Source organism: Neopsephotus bourkii, unplaced genomic scaffold, assembly GCF_033783945.1.
Source record: "Neopsephotus bourkii isolate Nb327-2 ecotype Australia unplaced genomic scaffold, CSIRO-AGI_Nbou_v1 NB_272, whole genome shotgun sequence".
NCBI lineage: Eukaryota > Metazoa > Chordata > Aves > Psittaciformes > Psittacidae > Neopsephotus > Neopsephotus bourkii.
This window is the reverse complement of record NW_026900781.1, coordinates 1036329-1056437: the sequence shown is the minus strand read 5'-3', so window position 1 is coordinate 1056437 and position 20109 is coordinate 1036329. Positions and strand designations below refer to the sequence as shown.

Here is a 20109-nt window from a genome sequence, read left to right as displayed (position 1 = left end):
CAAGTGCTAGGGCACTGTGAATTTAGATAGTCACTGATTGACTAATTTTGAAATAAGGTGATGCAAGTCATCGCAAATACATACGCTGCCAACAGTACAGAAGATAAGTACTTGAAGCACCTCCTACCCCACAGCCATAATTCCACGGCACCCAACATGAGAAGGACACAGACCTGTTCAAGAGAGTCCAGAGAAAGCCAAAAAGATGCTCCAAGGGCTAGAGCACCTCTCCTAGAGAGAGGCTGAGAGAGCTGGGCTTGTTCAGCTTGAAGAAGGCTGCATGGGGACCTCATAGCAGCCTTCCAATATCTGAAGGGAGCCTACAAGGATGCCAGAGAGGGACTCCTTATCAGAGGCTGCAGTGATAGGACAAGGGGTAATGGATTCAAGCTGAAAGAGGGTAGACAGAAATTAGATATAAGCAAGGAATTCTTTACTGTGAGGGTGGTGAGGCCCCGGCACAGGTTGCCCAGAGAAGCTGTGGCTTCCCCACCCCTGGCAGTGTTGAAGGCCAAGCTGAATGGGGCTTTGAGCAATCTCGTCTAGTGGAAGGTGTCCCTGCCTCTGGCAGGGGTTTGAAACTAGATCATCTTTAAGGTCCCTTCCAACCCAAACCATTCTAGGATAATAAAAGGGCAGTACTGCTAAATAAAGCTAATACTTCTCTTACAAACAGATGAACAACATGGAACTCATTGTAGCTTAATTTAAGAGATCACTTCTAAGAAAACATCCAGTCTTGTTTTACAGGGAACACAACTTTCTCTTTCAAGCATACAAATTCGTGAAGAGCTTTCCTTAGGGGTAAGTAAAATTCAACCATACTTGGCAGTTTTCTTCCTCTGATGCAGCCATCATTAGCCAGTGCTCAAATACTGCAGCAGGTAAGGTGCTCTGGGAGTCTAGACCAGCTTGAGTGTCTTGAAGCTCTGAAAACAAAGTAATTCCCCAGCATGCTGCTTTTACTTAAAATGTAATTCACAAATAGGCAAGGGAAGAGTCAGTAGTTTCTAACCATTTGCTCTGGAGGAAGAATCCTAAGTTTCTTCTAACTGGGATTCCTCACTTTTCAAGAGCGTAATTTGAAGGAGTACTTCCAGAGTCTTCAAACACGAAGAGAGGCTCAGAAACACCACAGGGAGGAAGGCCAGAGGAAAAGGAAGGAATATTCCTGATAACAAGCAGAAAGACCAATTGACAACTAAGTCTGAATTAATATTATCATAGGCCTGATTTCTGATATAAAGAAGTGTGGGAAAGCAGCGATGTAGAAAGTGGCAGAAGTGCTGTGATTATCTGAGAAGTTAAAAGGGAACTATCAACCAGACAGTACTTTAAAACAACATACACCTGCTCTTTTAAGTTGTTTGTTTGGGTTTCCCTCTCTCCATTAAATTTCTTTTCAGCTTTCTTTAAGAAAAGTCTTTACCTGCAGATATTAAGTAAAGAGTTTTATGCTCCTAATAATGTAACAACTATATATCATAGGTTCTTGCATGCCAAGAAATGTAAACCTCCAACTCCTTCATATTCTCCAAGTCTCTTAATTCTGTATACCCCTCCTAGAAAGGACATAACTGGAGGAGTACGTCCATCATTTGCATTTATCAAGTTCTAGCCCAATATATTGGAACATCTATTTCATTTAATCTATCATCACTTTCATTATTTCAGTAGTTATCACTATTAGTAAATGAGAAATTTAAGATTAACACAAACTACTAACGCTCTAGTTCTAACCAGAGAGCAGCTTACCCCATCAAATCTTATTTGGACACTTTCTCAACTGAAACAACTCCCTACACGCTCAGTGCAACCTAACCTTCTTTAGTGAAGATATGACTGAAGATTACTCTTTCTTTAAACTATATTCTAAATATGCCCAGCAAGTTACATTGATTTTACTTGATAGAGCAATGGACTCTGAACAGTTTTACCAGTTACTACTGCCTTTGAGAAAGAAACACAAGCTAGATGCTTAGGTTTTGTTGATATAAATCTTTCAGTTCTGGAAAATTAAAAAATTCATCAATTGAGAATCAAACACCAATATTTCTTTGCAGAAAGTACACTAAAAGGGCATGTATAATTCAGCACATACATTTGCAAGTAGTTGGAATAATTTCCAGTATTATTTAATCTTTCTATATAAAGTTGATAAGAGGTTGCAGTACACAATCTGATGTCTCTCTCCTAAACATGGACCAGAAATCATATAATTTATAAAATTATTTATCTGACACATCATCCCCTATCAACACCTATTAAGCTATATTTCTGTGACACAGACCACCACAATCCTATAAGCAACAATGTCAAGATTATGACAGCAAAGACTGTATGCAGTGAACAGATTATTACATCATCATCCAGAGCAACACATGTTAAAGTCAGTATTAGAACAAAAATTCATGAAATCAAGGAACAGAAATTGTTCAGACATGGTCTGCACACTCCATCCATTCTATACACATAGCTACTGCTACTCGCAACTCAAAAAATATCTTCAGTAAGGAGAGAACTGGCTAAAATATTAACTCATACTTAGAATTCAGAATATTATTCATATACCAATAGCTACAGATATAAATGAATTTTCAGGCTAAAGATAAAAACTTCACAAATTATCTCAAAACCACAGAAGACAGTAATATATATATGCTGTGCAGAACAAGAAGGTAAATGAATGATCTTACTAATAGAGAAAACAAAATATTTACAATAGCTTGACCGTCCCTGCATATCTGACTGCAATCTCAGACTGAGAAACACTAGCAGCAACTCAGTATCTTTTATTTCACTTATTTCCATACTTTGAATCTTCACTGATATTGGATGAATCTGCATGGAAGTAGCTTTTCTAGTAATTTCTCCAGTTAATTTCAAGTTTAAGTAGATTTTGACAATATAAAAAAATTGATGCCTTATAAGGTTCTTAAAACCAGAACAATTACTACTAGAAGTGTGACATTACCTGACCCAGAGCCTGAAGTTGTCATATCATAAATCAAATCCTTTAAAGTAGTTCCTTCCGATATAAAGGGACGATCCAATGAGGGATCTTCTTCACTTGGCACACGATGATGAATTACAGTACGATTATGACAAAGATACAGAATCAACATTAGTGAAATGCAGACAAAGCACACAGGTCCAGCAATGACAGCAGCCAGTTCCACGGGTCCTAGATTAGAAGCTGGTTTTCCTGGAGTAGGGCCTGACAGTAAAAACAAAAGAAAATAGTAAAACTACTTCTTTCTTTTTATGATACTGAATCGATTGTATTTTGCAGTAATCTCCAAATTACTTCAATGTATTGTTTATAAATTTGCACAGTAACTTTTTCAAGAATAAAAATAAATATTACAAAGGCACAAAAGCAACTATGTGCTTACTCACAGTTTCCGTTTATTTTGCATATAGGTCTTCAACACTGTCCCTAACATCCCTATCCAGAAGATTAAATTTCTTGTTCCAAATATCTTTAAATTTTATTTGCAGAATCTAAAGTGTATTTTAGGCCTTCAAATTCACCTCCAACTTCAAAACTGAAGCTTCTACTCTTACAGAATTTTCTATTAAAAAAAATAACCCCCCAAATATGTTAAAACCCCTTACCTGGTGTCGGAATTGGAAGTTCTATTTTATTGCAGTAGTCTCTGTCACAGCAATGAGGGAAAGTAAAGACTCCATCTCTGGAGGAGTGGGCACAAACAAATGGTCTGTCTCGGGGAATCAGATCAATCTCTGCTATACACATACTATTGTGTATTACTTTGTCTGCAGTTCGTGTTACTGAGGTAAAACACAGCCCATCTGTCACACATGTAAAGTTGTCTTTTGTGCATAGATGGCAGTAACACCGTAATGCTGTGTTGAGAAAAAACATGAATGTTAGTATTGGTACATGTTCTGAGCCAAGAAACAACTTGAAGGACTAAAGAAATAAAGAGTTCAAACCACTGAGGCCTATGATCTTTTTGGTTGTGTAAACACAGAACTGCAACACTGAAGAACAACACAAGGCTTTTTAGCAGGACAAAAAACTAATAAAATTAGGAGATGATCAGACGAAAGTAAAATTTATAGTGGACACAATCTCTCCTTATACAATTATGTATTAACAGAGAAAGGCTGAAATCCCAGATGTTCCCCCAGGTAAAGGAGTTTCATTACAGATCCTCATAGTAAAGTTCTGGACTTCTTAACCCCACCACATCCCCTACACCATGCCAGTTTGCTGTTTGCATACTGAATACAAATAATGCCTTTTTTTCTTCTTCCACAACAACGAGGTGAATAGCCTCGGTAAGTGACAAGTAAGAATGCTGCTGGCTACCTAAGATTAATACTTTATACATGCCTTGATGGCTTCAACTTTGCACCAAGGAAAGCTCATATAAAGGCTTAATCCTCATTATAAATACAAACCCTAAATGATCAAAGAACACATGCTTTCATGTAAGCAGAAAATGGTTTAGACTTGTTATTTATGAAGCCACAGGAAAACACTGCTTTGCATTACTGAAGTTGCTGGTTTACTAAAGCTATCAATTGCACTAGGAAAGGAGGAGGCATGGGTAGGGAAGCAGGAATGACAGACTAATCACATCTAAGATGATCAGGTTACATTCTTTACATTGCAGAAGTTGTTGGAGATGGAAGATTACTATTTCAGCTTGCTTTCTCCATATTTCTTTCTGCATTTACAGGACCAAAGCCAGACGGGGAATGGTGCAGTAACAACAATAAAAATATCAATACACTGACTTGTTCATCTGTGGAGACCAAAGGTTTGCATAGAGCTTGTGTACATGCATGCAGAAAGATTAAAATACAGAAATTTAGACAAAATTACAATCTTAAACACCCGTGCCCAAAACACAAAAATGAGCTGAGCCACAAACAAGCCTCTCTCGAGGGTGTGAGGATTAATTGGTGGTAAAGCAAAAGATGCCCCAAAATCTGAAATTTGTGTGCTTTACTTAAATTCACGAGTTTAAGGTAACCACCTGAACAGTCCCTGATTTTACACTCTTCTCGGTCACTGGATACCACAGATTTAAATAAAAGGCAATCTGATCTCAAATACACATTCCATCTCAAAGTTTTAATTCCATTTTTCTGAAAATACCTCCTTCCCCTCAGATCTTGAGTCAAAACGTATTACTGACAATCACCCTCTACTGTTAGAGTAAGAACATGGTAAAGTATCTGCTTTATGCTGTAGCATAAAGTATATGCTACAGAATGAAAACCCATGTTTCTGAGAGATTCATCAGCCCACAAACCAGTCAGAAAAAAAGGGGGGGGGGGGGGGGGAAAGGGGGCAGAAATGGAATTGCAAAATTATTTAGTATTAAGATTACTGAAAAAATACTTAAAATATATATAAAATGAGAACTGGCACATAGGAAGGTAAAGCTTCTTTAGATTACCACTTCTTGAAGATATAATTTCCCACACCCCCATTCACAGTAGTAAGGCAAGTCTTATTCAGAGTTTAACTATGAGGACATTTAACAGTTATTTTCCTGTCAGTGTCCCTTTGGTAATTTACACTTTATTTTTAAACCTGTTAAAGCATTAAAGTTTCCTAAAATATTCACACGTTGATATTTCTTTCAACTTTCTTAACAAGCAGGATTTTTATCTCACTGCGTCATCCATGACTTTTTTTCCTATTTAAATAACATTCTTGGCTCATCATAACAGCACATGCATCTGAATGCCTACAGTAAGGGACATTATTCAGTAAGATATATTTACATTGGGTCACTGTACAGAAACCAAGTTACTTGAAGTGAAAAATGAGGTTTGGGTTGACCCTGTTGCACTTACTCATCTTCCTGATCTGGTGAAGTCGTAGGGACACCCTGATACCACTATGACTAAATAAGCAACTGGCATCTTATCTTCCTCATTCATTTTGTTCCCACCTCTCTTTTGCTACAGAATTCCCAATGAATGTAATTTGATACAATTTGTACTTCTGCTCCACTTTGATGCCAGTACCTTCTAATCTCCTGCCAAAACACAGTACACTGTCACACATAATTGAATAGTTTCCTCAGCACAAATGTATGTATCTTTACTTCTTTCTGAAGCTACTCTCCCCCTCCCTTAAAAGGGGAAAACAATGCCTAATCAGATGAATAACCGAAGCTTCTAGGAATACAGGTTTTTGCTGCTCTCTAGTGGGCACACTCTTAAAAATAAATAATAAAAAAAAAAATCAACAACATTTAAAAATTCTTCAGCCCCCTTCCTACTGTCACCACTAACAATTCTTCATGCCTTCCAACTTAAGTGGAAAATAACTGAATTTCCGTATTTTCTAACAGGAAAGCTAACTCAGCATCTTCAGCAACAATCCATTCCAGAAGGAAACAGAACTGGATTATCCTTGCCTATGTCTCACTCTCCCATTACCTATGTGTAAAAAAACAGACTGACTATGTGAATACATTGTAGATTAGATTTGCCATCAATGGGATGAGATGTCAATTACCAACTGTAGTTAAATCACTTCATTTCTATAACGAAGTGTTTTCACTTATAACTGATCTCAAAGAGAAAAATACCATACGACTGTCCTCTTGGAGAGGTAAATTTTTACTGTCTCCAAGTAGGCCAATATTTCTCTCAGAAAAGCATTATAGCAATTAAAAATAAGTCACAAAGAAACCAGTCAGGTCTTCAACTTCACTTGAATGAATACATACATTCATAAGACAGGTTGACAGCAGCATGCGATAAGAGAATGACAACTCTGAAGTAAGCTGATTTTCCAGAGCCAGGAATATCTTTCAGGTATGATGCATTTCCAATCTACTACCACAAAACCTCCTTTAAAACTACTTTACCCAAAGAGGAGGAAAAAAAAAAGTTTTTACTTCTTAGCCCATGATTTCCATGGCACTTTTCTGTAGTTTTGTGTTTGTTCTTTTTTTAAGTATTACAACAGTATTTGGATGAAACCACTAGCACGAAGCTCCATACCAACTAATGAAAGGTCATCCCTGCAAATGATACGAGGCTTGGGAAATGAAAAGTACAGACAACTAAATGAATATAATGAAGGTTATGTAAACAACCAATGACAAAGCCAAGAACAAAAAGAACATGATTTGGAGCACCATCGTAATTTAGTGCCCTCTATTGCGTTTCCTCACTGCATCATGACCATTCTACATGATCATTCCTGCTTTAATGTGACTGTTTACTGTAACGGTGAACAGTAAGACAATACAGTTATAGAAGAATGTGTGTGCATTATGACACGTCATAGAAGTTATCAACAGCATATTTCCCATACCTCAATCTGATTTAGTAAGAATATTATTAACAGGCTGAGAGCTGGGTTTGTTCAGCCTGGAGAAGAGAAGGGTCCACAGACACCTTAGAGCAGCTTCCAGTACCTAACGGGGCCTGTAAAAATGCTGGAGAGAGCCTTTTTACAAGAGCATGTAGGCAAAGGACAAGGAGTAATGGCTTTAAACTGATAAATTAGATATTAGGAAGAAGTTCTCTTCCCTGTGAGGCTAGTGAGGCACTGGCATAGATTGCCCAGAGAAGCTGTGATTGTCCCTGGTAGTGTTCAAGGCCGGACTGGATGGACCTTGGAGCAACCTGGCCTAGTGGAAGGTGTCCCTGCCCATAGCAGGGGGCTGGAATTAGATTATCTTTAAGATCCCTTCCAGCCCAAACTATTCTATGATTCATCGCTAGTGTTGAACACAATCGTATAATTTCTCAGGCTGAGACTCTCAGTTTGACAGTTTGGTATTTCCTTTAAGAAGTCTCTCTTCCATGGGCGTTGCAGTCTGGAAAGCCCACAGTAAGAGTAACGCAAGCTGGTGACATAATTTAGAGACAAAGTACACAGCTTGAAGAAAATTTGTTCCCAAAAGCTCCAATATTAATGCTATATACAAAATATGAACACAGAATTAACTACACGCTATTCACTTCACTTTCAGAAGTCTGTACGATCAGGTACCTATGGAAACAAGTCTTTTTTTGTCTCTGTTGTCTTTCTGAAGCAGAAAAATAGCACAAAACCTTTATTTTTAGAATCGCATAAAAACCTATGAATCACTATAATATTTGCTAACATCCTGAAAAATTACTTCAACCAGGCAGTTTAGCATAGAATACCTTCAGCCAAAAAATTTTTGGTTGGAAATCATATGTTGAAATACTGTCTTTCAAAGGATGTTAACAGAAAGAAGGTGTTACAGCAGTTAAACTTGTGAGGTGCTCTAAAGAAACCAAAACATCTCAAACCAAATTTCATTAAGAGTTACAATTTTATATCATAAAATCACAAAATGGTTTGCGTTGCAAGGGACCTTAAAGATCATCCAGTTCCAAACACCTGCCATAGGCAGGGGCACCTTTCACTACGCCAGGCTACTGATATTTTCATTTATTTACTGAAAGACAAATAGTTTCTGGCCCCAAACATCAGCAAGGATAGAGGTTCTTCAGGGAAGACAGGCTGGGGAGATGAGGACGGGGTGTCAATGACCAGCTGGAGTGCGTAGATCTCTGCCTGGGGATGGACGAGGAGCCGACCGAGAGTTCATGGGTCAAGGATTACAGTGAGGGCAGGTGCAGGCAACATCACAGGGGAGGGCGTCAGCTACAGGCCACCCAACAAGGAAGACTGAGTGAATGAGGCCCTCTATAGGCAGATATGCACAGACATATTCACAAGCTCTGTTCTTCATGGAGACTTCAACTACCCCAGTATCTGTTGGAGGGATAACACAGCACAGCATGAGCCCAGGAGTTTCCTGCAATGCATTGATAAAATCATTTGCCAAGTAATAAAGGAGACTAAGAGACAATAAGAGGGACTATGCTGGACCTTGTTCTTACCAATGCAGGGGGGACTGTGTGGATCGTGAAGTCCAAGGGCAGATTTGGCTGCAGTGACCACAAAACACACAGTAGAGTTTGGTAGAGTTTGAGATCCTTAGAGTGACAAGATGGGTGCACAGCAAGCTCACTACCCAGGACTTCAGGAGAACAAACTGGCCTCTTGGTAGATCTGCTTCATGGATTGACATGGGGTAAAGGCCTGGAAGGAAGAGGAGTTTGAGACCATCTAAGGAACCTGAAGGTGCACAAGTCCATGGGACCTGATGAGATGCATCCACAGGTCCTGACAGAACTGGTGGATGAAGCTGCCAAGCCACCATCCAGTCATGGCACACTGGTGAAGTTCCCACTGACTGGAAAGGGGATTTTGTTGTATTTCCTACAACTCCCATTTTTAAGAAAGGAATAAAGGAAGACAGATGGAACTACAGGCTGATCAGTCTCACTTCAGTGCCTGCCAAGATCACAGAGTAGATCCTCCTGGAAACTATTCTAAGGCACATGAACAATAAGGAGGTGACTAGTGACAGCCAACACGGCTTCATTAAAGGCAAAACAAAACCCTACTGTGGCCTACAGTGATAGGACTGCAGCACTGGTAAGAGGGAAGAGCAACTGACATGATCTACTTGGACTTGTGCGAAGTTCTGACACTATACCACGTGACATCCTTGCCTCTAAACTGGAAAGGCGTGGAATTGACAGACGGATGGTTCAGCACATAAGAACTGTCTGGATAGTTGTGCTCAGAGTTGAGGTCAATGGCTCCATGTCCAAGTGGAGACCAGTGACCAGTGCTGTTCATCAGGGGTCAGTAATGGGACAGTGCAACTACTTTTGTTAGCAACATGGATAGTGGGAGTCTATGGCACAGAGGTTGGAGCTAAATGATGGTAAGGTCCTTTCCAACCCTAACTATTCTATGATTGAGCACCCTCAGCAAATTTTCTGAGGAAACCAATCTCAAGGTGTGCACTGCAGTTGACACACTGGAGGGAAGGGATGTCATCCAGAGGAACCTGGGCAGGCTGGAGAAGTGGGATCATGTGAACCTCATGAAGTTCAACAAGGCCAAGTGCAAAACATGACCCAGAAGTGTATGCTTGAGCCCAGAAAACAATCGTGGGCTCGGCTGCATCACCAGCAGGTCAAAGGGGATTCTCCCCCTTTACTCTGCTTTTGTGAGACCCCACCTGCAGTCCTGTGTTCAGCTCTGGGGCTCCCAACATGAGAAGGATGTGTACTTGTTAGAGTGAGTCCAGAAAAGGCCACAAAGATGCTCCAAGGGCTGGAGCACTTCTATGGAAACAGGCCAAGAGTTGAGCTTGCTCAGGCCGGAGAAGGCTGCATAGAGACCTCACAGCAGCCTTCCAGTATTGGAAGGGGGCCTACAAGGATGCCAGAGAGGGACTCTTCATCAGGGACTGCAGTGACAGGACAAAGGGTAATGGGTTCAAAATGAAAGAAGGTAGATAGAGATTAGATATAAGGAAGGAATTCTTTACTATGAAGTTGGTGAGACACTAACACAGGTTGCCTGGAAAAATTGTGGCTGTCCCATCCCTGGAAGTGTTAAAAGCCAGGCTAGATGGACCTTGGAGCAACCTGGTCTAGTGGAAGGTGTTCCAACCTCTATGCCACAGGAGGACCTAAATGATCCTTAACATCCCTTCCAAACCAAAACATTCTATGATTCTATGAAAGTACAATTTCTGAAACAGAAGTTTCACTGGAAAGTGGAACTTCACCAGAACGACCATCAGGACTCTCAGTTCCACAAGATGTAGTTTCAAGGGATAAAGCGACAAGGCTAGATTATATGCAAGAGACAGTATTAGATTTTGGGCAGATGAGCGAAAGGGCTGTACTTGTAGTTTTTTTTCTTCTCCTGTGAAATTTGCCAGAAGCAAAAAAGCGTAATACAGAACAGTGCTGTCAGCTTTCTATTCTCTTATTCAGACAATTCCCTCAAACAATACACCTGACTCATGTCTGAACTCTTCTAGCTCAAGATATAAAAATGACATCTTAGGTCTTACAATTTCTGGATCACGCGTACACTTTTTTAAGCCACGACATTTCAAGAGCTGCACTGACTAATTCTTCTCACAAAGGCACCAAGTTTAACTTTTGTAAAGTAACAGCACTGGATGTCAAGCTTTCAGGACTACTTTAACAGACATTTCACCTATCTTTGTCAACGAAAATTACCAAAAACTAATGTTTTCAATGGAAAACAACGTGATACACTCAAGAAAACAGACAAACTACTTTATTAAGGCAATATTCTCAAATTGCAAGTAACGGGAAACCCTTGTGAAAAATCCCAGCTTCAAAACAAAGCAACATTATCTTCTATATAGTGCAGGTGCCAAGTTGTACTACCTTTTTTTGTTTGTTTTTAGCTCATCCACAGACCTACTCACAGGTACATTCATGCCTCCTGCAGGAAGATGCATTGAAAATGTATTTCTGACATCTTTCATAGAAGAGTATGCTTTAGAAAAAAGGAAGTTATAAGCCTAGATTATAATTTTACTAACATTATGAAAGCAGAAAGAATAAAGATCTTCATTTTTACTTTGAAATTCATTTCAGCATACAAATCATATTTCCATCATTATATGTGATTAGGAGCAACCGTGAAAATGCAAGAATTTCCAAGAGATGGCTCCCCACAACCTTGGGGAGACCAAAACCTACCACTCACACAGTTAAATAAATAAATAAAGCAAGCTAAATTTTAGACTGTCGTTAAAACCAGGGGTGTTCTACTGTTAAGCTAGCTGCTGTGACTCATTACAGGCCTGATCTCCATATGGTGATATAAAACATATCACAAGACAATTAATTAATGCAGTTTCACTAGTACACTGCAGAACAGCAGTATCAGAAGTCAGAAAATGCCTAACTTCTGTCAACCCATGATAATACTAAGTAACAGTAGCCAAATCATACCTTGCACTTCCTTGTCAACTGAGACCACAATGTTCTAATTAATTCCTTGTAAGTACCAGGACTGGTCTGTGAGTTATGGATCAAGAAGCCTGGATCCCCATATTCTCTTGGATAAGGAGGATTTCTCTCTTTTTAAAAACTGAACAAAAAAACCCACACACAAACCAACAACCACCACCATCACCACCAAAACGAAGGCCACACACCACCAGTTCTATTCTTGTATGGTTTTGCATGGAAGTTTTTTGTATGGAAGTCTATGTTTTCACATAAAGCTTTTAGACATTAATTTCATTACCGCTATTATGGGAAAACTGTTGATTGATCCGAGGCATCAAGAGGGAAAAGTTCAAAGCTCACATCAAGATAAATTTCCTTCAATGTCTAAACTGGACATGTTACATAAGAAAGCTTTTAATTATTAAAGCCTGTTGCAGCTTTTCAATAACACAAGAACTATGGTTAACTTAAGCTTAATTCACTGCCTCTCCATCAAGGATTCTCCATCTTCTTCAACAAGAACATGGGCAATTAACACAGCATTTTAGTATAGCAACTTCTGTCTTCTTTAAGTAATACTTTAATACAAAAGTACCATCTTAGGCTGAATTATGAACAGCATGGTAAAAATCGAGATGAAGGGACATCTTAAAGCTGTAACTGAAGAAAGCCATGGTGCTTCTCCACTTCCTCTTTAGAACCCAAAGCAATACTCAATATATCCACAGAGGAATTCAGGGAGCAGTCCATTTATAAAGTGCAGACTTTGTGTGTCTGTCATCATCATTATCTAACTCACCACAGATGAAAATGAAACCTAAATCAATTAGCTTAGTGCCTATAACATGCGTATATCCTATTGAGGCATATGGCCCAAACTGCTAACTGTAGAACAAAACGGTTTGTGGGGTTTTTTTTAATGGAAAATTACCTATTTCATGTATTTCTGAATGCTGCTAAGAACTCCTGTTTCATGCATTAGCTCTGCAACAGCACAGCTCTAACACCATATCTCTCTCACAAGATAACATAGGTAGAGAAGGCTGGAGAAACAAAACCGTTTTACTGTACAAGGTTCATCAAAGATTTTATTTCTGCATGGCTTGGACCATAAGAGCATTCAGGTTAGCTGTCTGACTGTAACTGAGAGATCACCTCTATCTCCAAGCTACTAGCTTTCAGAGCAGACGCTGCAAACACACCACAATGTGGCGTGTAACGGAGCTAAAGCATCTGACGTGGGAGTTAAGGGAGTCTTTTACCTTCACTACACGGAACATTCAACACGTATCTACACGAGCAGACGCCGCTTGTCTCTCCTCCCCCGTGACTGTTTGTAAGAGCTCCTCAGGAGCTCACAAGGCACGGCAGCTTTTCCTCAGTTTGCTGTCTAAACTGGCCCACCCCGGGCAGAGCAAAGGTAGCTCTCGAGGGCTGATGTGCCCATAACGATGGAGAGAGAGAGGACGGTGCTCCGCCACCGATAACCAAATTACCTTCACGGGCCACGGCCACCCAAACCCGCTTGTGAAAGGAAGAGCCGGAGCCCGCCACATCCTCAGGGGTCGACGGGCTCACGGGGCTAGGGGCGCGGGAAAGTTACCCCAGACAGAGCCACCCGAGGCGGCAACGCGGGCACCGGCGAGGGGCGAGTGTCAAGCGTGCACAGTACCGCGTCCACCCCTCATCACTGCCCTCCTCACCCAGCCGCACTACGTCTGCCCCGCGCCGCGGCCCCTCCCGCGTAGCCACCACTGCTCTCGGCCAACAAAGGGACGAGCTCCCGCCGGGCTCCGCCGGGCTCGGACACCGGGGTGGTGGGAGGGGTAGGGGGGAAGAAGGCGACTCCGCCCCAGCCGGCCCCTCCGCCATGTTGTTGAAAGGAACCGACGGAGACCCGCAGCTCCTCATCGCTCTCTTCCCCCCTCCCCTCCCGTCCCAAGCACCACCTCACCCACTCCCTCTCCTCATTTCCCTTCCTCCCTTCATTCCCTCAGACACGCGTGCACTCACCGGCCGCCCCTGGGAAGAGCGGCGCGGACACCACCAGGCACAACAGGGCCCAGAGCCGCCGAGCGGCCGCTACCGCCATGGTCCGGTCCCGAAACCGTGGAGCCAGGGCGCGCGCGCGCGCGCACCCGCGCGCCAGGATTCCGCCTATCGCGGCCCCGCCCCTGTGCTCCTCCCCCGAGAGACAAGCAGACAGCCGCTCACACTGCCCCTACACCTCCCCGGCTCGCTCCTACCGCTAAACTAACTGACGCAGCGCCGCCGCCTGATTGGCCTCTCTCCCCCCCTCCGCTCCGGCCCCGGCACCGCCCCCGGCAGCTGCGGAAAGCCCCAACAACAACAGGCGGCTGGAGGGCGCAACCGGTGCGTCCGAGGGGCGGGGCGCGGCGCGGCGCGGTTGGGTTGTGATTGGCGGTTGGCTGTCGGCGCCTTGTCGCGGTGCTGGTGAGGACCGGCGGCGGCGGGAACGCAGCCGGCCCCGTGAGGTACTTGGGCGGCGGGAATTGCTGTCCCTGCGCATGCAGCCTGGGGCGATGTGGCTGATGGCAGAAGCCGTAGCGTCTCTTAGAAACAGGGGCGGGCCGCGCGTTAGGGCGGTGAGGGAGCACCCGGGCGTGTGGCTGAGGCTCTGTGGCTGCTCTAACCAGCAGCCATCAGACACAGCAGGGCCCAGGGCCGCCGGGTGATCGCTGAAGCTATGGTCCGGTCCCGGGGCTGGGAGGAAGCGGGCGATAGCGGTTAATCAGACGGGAGGAGTTAGCCCTCAGTTTCTGAAGAAGAGGGAAAGCTGCAGTTACCCGAGGAATTGCTCCTCTGGAGACTGCGGGTGGGAGACGGACTGGAAGTATGCGGGGCCCTTTCGTTTATCAACTGCGATGCTTCTCTCTTACGTGATTTGTCGGATGGGTTGTAGATGTAACACGCAGTCTGACACCTTATTCCCTGCTAACGTAGCAGCTGGTGTATGTATGAGACAGCTCAGCGTTCCTGCTGCTAGTGAAGCCTGCGTCGCGATTCGGGAGTAAAGGATGCACCTTCCCGCAGCACGAAGATTATAGGGTAGAGAGCCTACAAGTTTTCGTACTCTGCGAGGGAAGAACAGCGCTAGTCCCCGTGTGTGGTTCCCGTCTTATTTCACAGTTTAACTGCCGGAGTTACTTGGGAATCAGAAACAAATTTGGACAGTCCAAATAGCTGTTTGAGGTTCTACTTTATCTTACAAACTAGAATCAACCCTTCGAAGAAAATTACATGACTGAGGTTGTTAATTCTGTCCAGAGCTTTATTAGCTATTGTATGGGTGACAAGAAAAGAGGAAAGGCTCTCTTGGGATCAAGTAACCACTCTCCCAGAAGTTACCTGCTTGCTCTAGGAATCTGCCCCCTCTCCCCTGACATCCTAGCTCCATTACATGGCTGTTGTGTTCAGAGTCCACCAAGTTCAGCATATACTTTTGTACTATTCTTTTTACTTGCTGTGTTACCCTCCAGTCGTAGGACGAGACACGTAGGTCACAGGAGCTCTGCCAAATGGTGACTTCCCAGTTCAGTGTTCAGGGCAGCAACCTCTGCAGTCTTCAGTGCCACATTCATTTCCATGTCACATTGATCTCCTGTCTCCTTTTTCTTTTTTTTTTTTTTTCAGTTGTTCAGCCAACACAGCTTTTATAAAAAGTCTTGTTTCTCCTACAGTACAGTTCACCTGGATAAGAATCTTGATAACGGTTCAAAGTGAGGTACATTTTTATTAATTCATTTTCTTTCCCTTCTAAGCAGCAACCAGCATCATATATAAGCAGACCCTAGTTATATTTTCTCTTGCAAAATCATATTTTAATGATTGCAAAGCTACTGAAATGGATTCTGTATGTCTGGAATCCCTCTTTTCCATGTTTCTGGATACTTAGGGCTGCACCTTCTGGTCTTAATTAAGGTGGTGTCTAGGAACTTTAGATTATGATATAGATTCTTGATGCTGGAAGGACTCTGGTAGCCTGTTGGATCTTGATCTTGTTGGAAGGTCACTGACAGTGAAAGTCAGTACCTACACCTTTCCCCATTAGCTGTCCCTTGTTTCTGTAAGATTCATCCCTGTGTTTTTCCATCATCTTTTTTCCACTATTGCTTCTGTAGTCAGTTCTTCCCTTCTAATATTTTGGTGTTCCTGTTTCTTCATATGAACTTCGTAATTGCTTTTAGTTGGTCTGGGTAGGACTGTATCTTTGTGAGGGTTACGTGGGAGGTACTTAGATTTACTGTTTGAGATGCACAGTACCTGAAGTTATATATTCTGTTTGATAATTAATCACCTGTCTTTTTTGCCATATAAGATGGTACAGTTACATAAAAAATACAAAATAAAAATGATAGCCTATGAAGAATTTAATAATGGGCTTCTGCCTGTGTCTGCAAACAGTTGAATGCCAATCCAAAGAAAATGAGATCTTACATATGACTGCACCAATAAGGCTATGTTAGACCATGACACAGTCAATAAACAGTTTCTAAGATACACTTTTAGTAAAGCAACATTTTATTTAGGAAGAAAATAACTCTCCTGTGACTTCAGATTTTTCAAAATTACAGTAATCACTTGGCCTTTTTTCTGCCAAAATAACCAGAAAAAATAATTTCACTGTAAAGATCAGGGTGATAAGGAATTCTAATGAATGTTTCAGCAAGAAAATATGCACAGTTAGTGCTAGAACAAGAAGAAATAAGGTGTTGCAAAACTTCACTTGCAGCTTTTACTGTTTTCTCTCCATGGTAATTAGCTAAATTTTATATGCTTTTAAAAGAACTATTGAGTGCATCATGGTATTTAAAAATTATGTTCACCAAGGAACTCAGCAAGAGGAAAAATACTGAATGGGTAGTGTTCACCAAGACAACAAAGTAAGTGATATTCAAAAAACCACCACCCAAAACATCACCACTACCCCAGCCCCACCCACCCCACCCCTCAGTCCTCGATTTTCCCAAGCAGTTTTCCTACTCAAAACTGGAACAGAAAGGATCAAAGTGCTTTTTAGTGTGCAGTTTCTATAAGTCTACAAATCAGAAAGTTTAGGAAAGATTTGAGATCTTGCTAAATTAGTCAAGCAAATGAAAACACTTTAAGTCACTGCTTTATAAAATATCCAGAATTAATTCACTTTATAACTTTATGAACATTGCCTGATTTGCCTCATCAGTGCTTCCAAAACTAAATACAGTGGGATTTAAACCCCACTTAATCAACTCCATTAATAAAAAGCCAGCCAAAGCTTAAGATGTGTGAAACCATTTTCGCTTCTAGTTCACCGTGAAACATACCAGATCCGTATCTCAGAGTCACAAACTGAACAGCCTAATAATACCCTGCGTCAGTATGCAGTATGCTTGATCCCTCCAGCTAACACTTGCCGTATTATACAGCTAATAGGCTTGTGGAAACATTATAATGTTGCAAGTTCTTACTTTGCAGTTCAGCATATCTCAGTGATGACAGTTTTGTGCTGCTGCTGTTAAACCGCTTGAATTTAGTTGTTCATTCCAGCTTGTAGAGTCCATCAGCTGCTGAGCTTGTTTCCTACATGTATGATATCCTACTTCATTTGAAATTAGGTTTAAATGTGTTTAAAGAGATCAGTGTTGATTAAAGAGAGGTCCAGATTATCCTGAAAGCAGGGAAGAAGTACATAGTGCAAGATGTTGCTAAACACAGAAGTGACTAAGACCAGTTAGCTTAGGGAGGGGTTGCCAGAAGCAAACAGGCTGACATCAACAGGGTCTGGAAATGACTTTACAGTGCATGTCATTATCTATTTGAAGGCCTGATATTGCTATAGCAACCCTGAAATTGCCTGAGTATCTCACCTGTGACTATAGAGAAGGATAGATGCATTAATGTAGCTTGCTTCTAATTAGGATATTTTGTTTTTTTCTGTGGAAGTACAACTTTTTTTCCTGCCTGAACAATACTCATACCCATATGGTATGGGGCAAGTAATAATTTATATCATTCTGCTTTTCAAGAAAGGTCAGTTTCCTCCTACACTGACACCAAATTTGAGATTGGACTCGGTTTAGACTTCAGTAGGGAAGGAGCTGCATGTGTAAAGCACCAGAAGTTAGAGTCTCTCTAGCAATGCACAGATCACAAAGTTTTCCTATTGTGTGTTTGATGAACTTGACTTTCTGTTCCATTGAATTAGAGATCATTACAGACAAGAAATTTCTTAGAGCAGGAAATGGATGTTGTGTTTAAGTTGCTAAGATCCCAAAGCATTAAATGGAGGATCTAGATTCCAGCTTAGTTTACATATCAGTCCTCCTTAATTTTTTTTTCCCAATAAAACTTCCACTCTGTTGTTAAAATATTTTCTTAAGTGTAAGTCCACAATAAAAAAGAAAAACAACCAAAAAACTGAAAACCCAACCCACAACTTTCAGTAATGATGTAAACTCCTGATACTGATTTATTAGCCCTGCAAACTGGAAATGAGAAAAGAGAGTTTTATTCTAGAGCATGTTGTAGGAACGGACTGTTTCACTGCAGTTTTTCTAGACTTGCTATATATACCCGTCTCAGTCCCATTCTTCAGAACTTGTGACTGAAGGTTACCTGAAGTGGTATGTCAGACTTTCTATTGCAGTTAGGTTCTGCCTGATTGTTTCAAAATCCTGTTTCTGTAGTCTCTCCTAGCAGTGTTTTCTGTATATTTTCACGTGTTCATTTGCAAACAGTAGCTGAGTTTACTCCAAAGGTGCACACTAAGAAAATTATATGGAGATTTTCTGTAGTGCATTCTAAAAAGGTGCTTTTTCCTTTAAATCAGGTAATGGAGTTTGTACCTACTCAGGAATAAAAAATTTAAAAGAGAAAAATGGACCAAAGGTCTATCTGAATAAGATGACAAATTGGTCAGTGAAGAGAGATGGTGGAAATCAGTTGTAGAACTTTGTTCTTTACCCGTTCTTGAGCAGTTAAGTTTCTGACTTTTCTCCAAGAAAGTCAGACTTTGAGATTAAGTAAGTCTTTCGTTATTTCTCCATTTTCAAGTGACATTATTAACAGGAAAGACTTTTGCCGCTGGACCTATAAAAAAGAATAATTTTTGCTGTTTTCATTTCTGAGTTAGTATGGGAATTCTGAACAACATTTTTTTGGTTGCAAATAATAAGAATGTACTTCATTTTGTTTCTCTACAAAGATAATTTTCCATCAGCCATATTCCTTAAGTGTGATGCCAAAGGTTGACTTTTATCCAAGAAGAATATTAGGCTTGATACAAGATTGCTGAAGAAACTGTCTCTCTTGAGAATTAAGGAAGGTAGTGAGAATGCTGGTACTAAAATACAACTTGAAGAACACACAATAAGGCAGAAAAAGTAGTGAGAGACTATGGAGACGTGGAAGCTCTCAAATCTCAAATTTGTTTAGGAAAGGCTAGGGATGTACAAAACTTTTCATACATCAAAAAATTATTTCATTTGTACCATAAACTACTTGGAAGGATGAATTTTTAAGTCATGGCCTTAGTAAAAATCTTCTGAAGCAGGTTTTTGGTTTTTTGGTTTGTGGTTTTTTTTACTGTTTCAAAGACAGTGACAGCTGCAATATCCTCACACAAGAAACTGAATGTTCTTATTACTGAGTCTAGAGTGTTTTGTCGGTAGAAAGTAACTGTTCATTTTTCTTGCTTTTTGTTTTATCTTTAGGCATTTTTTTAATGTGGGTCTTTGTTTTCTAAGTGGGGTTGCTGACTGCCAGTTACTGAGGTCCTATTAACTGTATATAAGAGCAAACTAAGCAAATACATAGTTCCTGTGCCTTTGGATGTGGAAATACTCCCATTTATGTATGCATCCTGTGCAAAATCCTAATGATTACATTACAATGTGAATTCTTGTGTATGTCTGGTTATATGTCACTATTATCTGATGTGAGTTCTCTCTTTCTAGAAGATGTGTGAATTGTTTTTTTATCTTTGATGGTTAACAAATTATTTAACAGTTTGTCTTTCCTCTTGATGCAACTTCACTGCCTGGAACATTGTCTCAAATCTTACTACATTTGCAACTGTACTGCTTTCAAGAGCTTAACTAGCCTGCTTCCAAACAGTATGCAATATTAACTATGATGGTTTGGAAGAGTGCCAGTTACTAAGATAAAGTGAGAAAAAAGGAGAAGTTGCTGTGAGGAATGACCTTCTATTGATACACATTTTTTTTTCACAGGGTTGTGGTTTGCTGGTTTTATTTTATTTTT

At 41.0% G+C, this 20109-nt stretch overlaps 1 protein-coding gene across 2 annotated transcripts in view; it reads right to left on the bottom strand.

Annotated features, from left to right (window-relative positions):
- Nucleotides 1-14015, bottom strand: part of TGFBR1 (transforming growth factor beta receptor 1) — a 37370-nt gene extending 23355 nt beyond the window's left edge. Inside the window, exons 1-3 of one of the 2 annotated variants that reach the window (XM_061346329.1) lie at nucleotides 13861-14015; nucleotides 3619-3870; nucleotides 2975-3217 (exon numbers count right to left, since the gene is read on the bottom strand). In XM_061346329.1, coding sequence (XP_061202313.1) covers nucleotides 2975-3217; nucleotides 3619-3870; nucleotides 13861-13939 — 574 coding nt within the window. In that variant the 5' untranslated portion in view covers nucleotides 13940-14015. The remainder of the gene's footprint in view (nucleotides 1-2974; nucleotides 3218-3618; nucleotides 3871-13860) is intronic. The other variant, XM_061346330.1, reaches the window with a different exon arrangement.
- Between the last annotated feature and the right edge of the window lie 6094 nt (nucleotides 14016-20109).